Source organism: Cottoperca gobio, chromosome 12 (genome assembly GCF_900634415.1).
Source record: "Cottoperca gobio chromosome 12, fCotGob3.1, whole genome shotgun sequence".
Lineage (NCBI taxonomy): Eukaryota > Metazoa > Chordata > Actinopteri > Perciformes > Bovichtidae > Cottoperca > Cottoperca gobio.
This window is the reverse complement of record NC_041366.1, coordinates 1,967,529-1,974,335: the sequence shown is the minus strand read 5'-3', so window position 1 is coordinate 1,974,335 and position 6,807 is coordinate 1,967,529. Positions and strand designations below refer to the sequence as shown.

Here is a 6,807-nt window from a genome sequence, read left to right as displayed (position 1 = left end):
TGCACTGCCCTCCTGTGGTTAATTTGTACACTGCAGCTCTTCTGTAAGAATCTCCAACTGCACCTATTTGTAATGATGACTGCAGTAATGTGCAGAAAGCACGAGCAGTGTCACACACACTCACACCAGACAGTTGGTCAGAACACCCACAGCCTCATACTGCCAGTGAGGCTTATTTCACAACAGACATTTCGACTTGTCTTTGTAAGAGAAGGTTTTACTAACAACGTTAACGATGGCTCTGTACTATTCAAGTGTCCCAGTAAACCATGGGTATTCAGAGTTACTGCCAAATTATTGTTTGATAATGTTCTTAATTTTTTTTCTTCCAAAAATTTAAATATGTCTGAAAATACAAATTACAGTGACACAAACTAAACATATTATGTAAAGTATAGATAAAGATAAATCTGCCTATTTGTACATAGAAAACATTGATGATAGTCACATGTTACCCATGAATCCTCGCACAATCAGGAGAGCTAGCTAACCTATGCTAAATCACTGTGTGGCACCTATCTATAACAGCAAACTGCGTGTTATTATTTTAACAGCTTAGTATTGTATGCACAATAAAAAAGGTATGTTTATACATTTTATTGTAGGTTCAGTTTAATATGCAACTCAATTTTATGTAAACAAGAGATTTACTTGTCTTTGTAGAGAAAGCTTCAAAACATAATCAAGTCCTCCACAATTTTTTACAGAAATAACTATCAAAAACAAAGAAATCCAAATAACAGAATACCTTTTAGGGAGGACTTGGACTCATAAACTCAGTATATCCTAAATCCTTGCTACAGAACTGTGCATGTGCATTAATTGTTATCTTAATTCAGCGTTAAGTGAAGTGACACTCCCTCCCCAAACAATGAATCCATTGAGTGTAAATATTTAGTCTAAATAATTCTTTGACTAGACACTACTGTTTGTCCACGGGTACTATTATGTGAAAGTAAAACCATTCATTCAGTCATTTTAAATTGGGCTACTAAACAAGGGAGGGATGAACAAATATATCTTATTCCAAATTGTTGGTGGTCAGAGACAAAGGCATACACATACAGTCCATTTGTGATAGTTTTTCTACCTTCCAGACTGCCTCTATTTTTCATATTTCCAACATGTTGTGTGTTTTTTAAGTCACAAAATACATTAAAAAATCCAAAACATGATCTACCCACGTACATGGAGAACAATTGTACAGTGTTACCCAAATGAAATAAGAAGCAAAGATGCAAAATCTCCTTATTATCAACAGTTATACCTCAGGTAAATCAGAGTTAAATAAGCAATTAGTATTTAAGCTTTGTATTCTAATGAGCCTTTAAAAAGTGTTTTAATAACTGGCAAAGTGCATTATTTTGAAGAATAAAGTTTTATTGTATTAAATGTTTTAATTCTTTACTTGTTTAATATGAACAATGTATAAGAAGACATTAATAAGTTCAACCAGCGGAGGCGCTGTTGTCTCTTCTTCGCCCGGAATCCAAATAAGGAAATGACGTGCTGCATGCGCTGTCTCAAATAGAAGACTGAAACACTGACACCGGGGCACCGGGATTGTGAGAGGTTACCGAAAGAGTGGGACCTGGCGCTTAAACCAGACGAGGTTAGTTCCTATTTTAAAGACTGGCTTCTGTGAAGTCTAGAATACCAGAGGTCTCTTTTTCCCTGGAAACAGAACTGTCGCCAACTAACTAGCTGCTTGGCTTAAACTGTAATATCTAACTTAGCACGTGCAAGGTTTATTAGCGTCACTTAACGGTACAAGTGTGGAAGTGTATTATAAACTGATAGCAATGTAAAACTCAAAGTGTGGTGGGAAACGACAAGTATGTGTAAAGTTTATTACTATATAGTTATTTGTACAAGCTTATAACGTCTACGAGTTAGTTAAATGTCTAATTTTAAAGGTTCTGCCCTTCTTACAACGTTAACTTTCCACGTGCAAGTGGTCATGACGTTGACTCCCTGTTCTTCGAACTTTAATAGCAGCTATAGCTAAATTATTACTATCAGTGTGTTTTTAAAGTGTACTTAACTTCGGTTAAACACATCAGCTTCAGTAGTCTGGACTTAAAGTCATGTCAACTTTCTATGGTGTAACTTTAGGACACATGCATTCGTGTTATTTCATAATAATTACACAAATTGAGTCGAATGGTCTGGGATGTTCTGTTGAAAAACCTCCCAGTTGTGTTATGTTTTATATACACTTCCTAATCAATGTGATCATCATCACTTGTGTACCACACCAATAAGTTAGTAGCTTTGAAATAGTAATGATAAATTCGGGCAGCTAGTTTGGCATACTTTATGAAGTGTCTCATGCATTCTGCCTGTGCTCTCAGTGATGTATGCCCTGGTCACAAGATAGGAGCTGACAGCTGAACTGCTGTGTGTGTGTGTGTGTGTGTGTGTGTGTGTGTGTGTGTGTGTGTGTGTGTGTGTCGAGCAGGTGATAGACCTCCCCTCCACTTTAAACATGGCTGAGGTGGGATTATACATCTTTATAGATACAACCTCTACAGAGCCAAATAAATATGGATGATAACCCCTTAGTTTCAGAGTTGAATGGAGCTTGCAAAACAGACGGATGACCGCTCACATGAAACAATAACTAGCCTAGAGACAACAGACTGTATACTGAAAAGCGCAATTGTGACGGGTTGTACATTATAAATGCAAAGACATCTTTTAAGTACAGACACACAGGGATGTAAAAAAAACATTAACTATTGCAATTGGAATAATAAAATGACTTCCAGTTGAGTCTGTTTTACTAGTCAACAATAGCAAAATATCTTGGTATGTCTACATCAAAATAAGAGCTAGGTGCCAAAAAATACAGTTTCAAAGGGATTTTTGAAGAGAGACAAAACAATGAAGGGGAAAAAGACAGACAAGTTAGTATACATTGGTATAATGTGATGACACATTATAATGTGTTATTTGCCATCTTCATTGTTGCTATGATATGAGGATGTGTTGAAATTGCTAGACATTAGGACAAGCAACATGAGCCAATATTTAAATCACTTGGAGGCGAAGAAAGTATTACACAAATTCTGTCCATTTAATTTTTCAGGGGTATCTTATGCTTCAGTGTTGATATTATATGTAATGAATGCAAGTTGTTTTGACACTGTCACTGTTTTATCTTGATGTGGAGTGCACTGTCTAATATGTATGATACATGCGGAAGAGTCCGTCATTGTTATTGTTGTACATTCAGTAAAGATACACAGAAAAACGAACTTGCGATGTCAGATCATTCTGTTATGAGAAAATATTCATTATGTCAGTAACATTAACATATCCAGTCTGCATACTTTCATCTTTGTACATCACAAAGCATTACTTTTGTATACAACAGTCAGAATTTTGGCTTGCTGCACTTTATGATGCATGTTACTAGACAGAAGTAAAAGAGTAAACTGATTTAGCTGCTACTTGTAGCACATGTTACTCTTCAGCACACATTAAACATCAAATCAAACAGAGTGTTCAATTATGTTATCATTTCTGTTTTATACCTCATCAGCTTTAATTAACATTGGGACACTACAGGTCCCTTTTTGTCTGGCTGCCTGCCAAGACATGTGACAGCTGTTATCAGGGACAACGGTGATCCAAACTGAGCAAGGATTCCACATCCCAACCTGGTTTACATTTTGATCCGACTGTTATATGAGACCCCCGACTGTTCACTTTATGAGAAAAACAACACTGTCAAACCACAAAGGAATTATATTTTTAGTTCAAGAAGGCTTTGTCTCTTTCACTATTCGTTCACTATTTGTATGCAAGTTGTGAATAGTAGTTTTCTGTGAGTGAACCATGTTATCTGTGTACTATGACAGGATGGGGGACATAACTGAAGGTGAGACTAGCTTCTACTCCAATGCAGAGGGCTACTGGAGGGAGGTCCCCCCCACAGTAGATGGCATGCTGGGTGGCTACGGCAGCATCTCCAGCATCGATATCAATGGATCCAAGGCTTTCCTGAAGAAGTTCCTTGGTGTAAGAAACTTTTTAAAGATTGTGTGTGTGTGTGTGTGTGTGTGTGTGTGTGTGTGTGTTGACGCGTAGACTGTAGCATTGCTACGGTAAACACGTGCAAAGACTCACTTCAAATCCCAAGAAGCTGCGGCACGAACATGTCCCTAACGGGCACTGCAGTAGTGCCATTAAATTGTCAGTGGTGAAGTGCTTCTAGCTACGAAGACCAAGTTTAGGAATTGGTCTTGACTTGGGGAGAGTCTATGGGATTATGTCTGATGCTTGGTAGATGGGTACCTATGATGTTCCGGGCTGTTATAATCACCCGCAGCAGAGCCCTCCTTTCCTCTGCCGTGCACAAACCATGCCAATTTGTAATGTTTCCAGTAATGCTTTCTATTGCTCCTCTGTAAAAGTTTATATGCTGTTTCAAAGCCTTTGACCGAAGTATTCATTCGTGACCTCGTGTGTTTTTGCCGTTGAAGGAAGGGGAAGGGAAGACAGGCACAGGCTGTGCTCTGGATTGTGGAGCAGGCATCGGGAGGATCACCAAACGCTTACTGCTGCCTCTGTTCAAGACCGTGGACCTAGTGGACGTGACGGAGGAGTTTCTGGATAAAGCCAAGACATACCTAGGAGAGGAAGGCAAGAGAGTGGGGAAGTACCACTGCAGCGGCCTGCAGGACTTTGTACCAGAGAGCGGACGCTATGATGTCATCTGGATCCAGTGGGTTATTGGTGAGTCTGCCACAATGGCTGCCATCAGTAAGCAATGGTTGGTGTTTGACACTGCTGGACTTTTCTGTGTTGTGCTGTTTTATGTAGTGTATTTGTTGTTCTAATTTACATTGTTTTGTCTACCTGCCCAGGTAGACAAAACAATGTAAATTATGTAAACAATGTAAATGAGTTGCTAGCTAACTCTGGTGCTATTACTTTTAACTGTGCACTGTCCCTGCGAAAATAAACAATAAATAAAATAATAATAATGAATTGGTAAACCACATACCCGTTTCTACAGTAGTTTTTGTACAGCTCCTGTGTTCTTACAGATAAAATGGTTAGTTTGTTTTAATGAAATCAATATGACAACTTGACGGGTGTCTGTGGCTCAGGAGGTAGAGCGGTCCTCCACCAATCAGTGTCGGTGCAGCCCTGCAGTCAACAAATGATACTGAACCCCAAATTGCGTGCGTGTGCGTGTGTCCATTTGTCGAGATGATGTGGATTTATGACGGGGTTAATTTCGGTTATATTGAAACCTTAAGACTGAGGGAGGACCAGAAGTGCTTGATCAGAGTACCTACGTTAATTGCAAAACCCCTCAATCAGTGCTCTGTGGTCAATAATTAAAACACTTTTTTCCTGATTTTTCCCTTCAGGCCACCTGACAGACGACCACCTGGTGGACTTCCTGCGGCGTAGCCAGAAAGCACTGCGGCCCAACGGCCTCCTCATCATCAAGGACAATGTGTCGTATGAGGGCGTGGTGCCCGATGAGGTGGACAGCAGCGTCTGCCGTGACCTGGAAATACTTCACACTCTAGTGGGCAGAGCGGGCCTCCGCATTGTCCATGAGGAACAACAAATTGACTTCCCAAAGGAAATCTACCAAGTCCACACACTTGCTCTAAGATAGAACTGTTCCCTCCTCCATGTGATAGGCCTTGTGTATATGCAGCATTTCTGATGTGGAAATAATGTTTTTCTAGTCAGGAATCCAAGTATTATCTGTGAAATGATCTGCAAGTGTGTGTTCCTCATGCCCTGCATTGGTCTTCTGCTCTATGCTAATTGCTGAGTTATCTTTTCTGAGCTATCCTGCCACATTACACTTCTGTTTTAGGAATATTTGTTTTAGAACAAAAAAACAGCATCACTCTTACACGGTTTATAGTTTGTCATCATCGCGCAAAAAATATTTATTTATTACACACAGGGCAGATTCATTGAAGTCTAATATGATCCTTACCCCGATGTCCACTGGAAGCTTTTCAGAAGAGAAGCATCTTCAGTCTAATATCACGCAGACACATTTTCAATGTTATTGAGTATTTTAATAGATTTTTAATGTTTTACAGCTTATTGACAACATGTTTGCAGATCAATGTGGTAATGGTCTTTGTGGCTGTATTTGACTGATTTTATTAGGGATGTCTCAAGATGTCTCTTGCCTAAATAATGGGTACTGCCAATTCTGATTCCGATCCGATACTTATATTTACATAAATGTTTATTAAATGTATCTGACAAATTTGAATACTGAGAAGCTGCTACCTGAATGTTTTGTACACTGCTCTTCAAGATAAAAGTAGAGGTAATGGCTCCTTAATACTCAGTATTAATTGTAGATAAGTATTTTGATAGATAATCGTTTGAGTAAAATTTGCTTGTAATTGCTATTCCAGTGTGAGGCCTAACTGCTTGTCTCTGTTTTATATCATAGTAAACTACATAGCTCTAAATTGTTAATTGATTATAAAAATAATCATTAATTTCAGTCCCTGAACCAAAGCAGTACTTTGGAGAAGTGACATAAATTAATAACCAATTATAAAATAACGAATAATTAAAACTAGTTTTGCTCTGACAAAGTCGATATGTAAAAGGCATCACTGAGTATTGAATGTATGTACATTGACAAAAAATATATAGGCTTCAGAGACTAAAGCTCGAAAACAAGACCCTCATGAGCTAAAAGCTAGATGCTCCTGTCATGCAACCTGTGGACACATAATGCAATGGAAGGAGATATTTCTTCTAATTGAAGTTGCTCGTTGCTTATCTGGGGTCGGGTCGCGG

The 6,807-nt window shown here is 38.7% G+C and overlaps 1 protein-coding gene across 1 annotated transcript; it reads left to right on the top strand.

Moving 5' to 3' along the window:
- Positions 1-1,482: 1,482 nt before the first annotated feature.
- ntmt1 (N-terminal Xaa-Pro-Lys N-methyltransferase 1) lies at positions 1,483-6,337 on the top strand. Its single transcript, XM_029444648.1, has 4 exons — positions 1,483-1,612; positions 3,867-4,026; positions 4,491-4,743; positions 5,388-6,337. Exons 2-4 carry the CDS (start codon positions 3,868-3,870, stop codon positions 5,642-5,644), a joined length of 669 nt encoding a protein of 222 aa, XP_029300508.1. The 5' UTR covers positions 1,483-1,612; position 3,867; the 3' UTR covers positions 5,645-6,337.
- Positions 6,338-6,807: the final 470 nt, after the last annotated feature.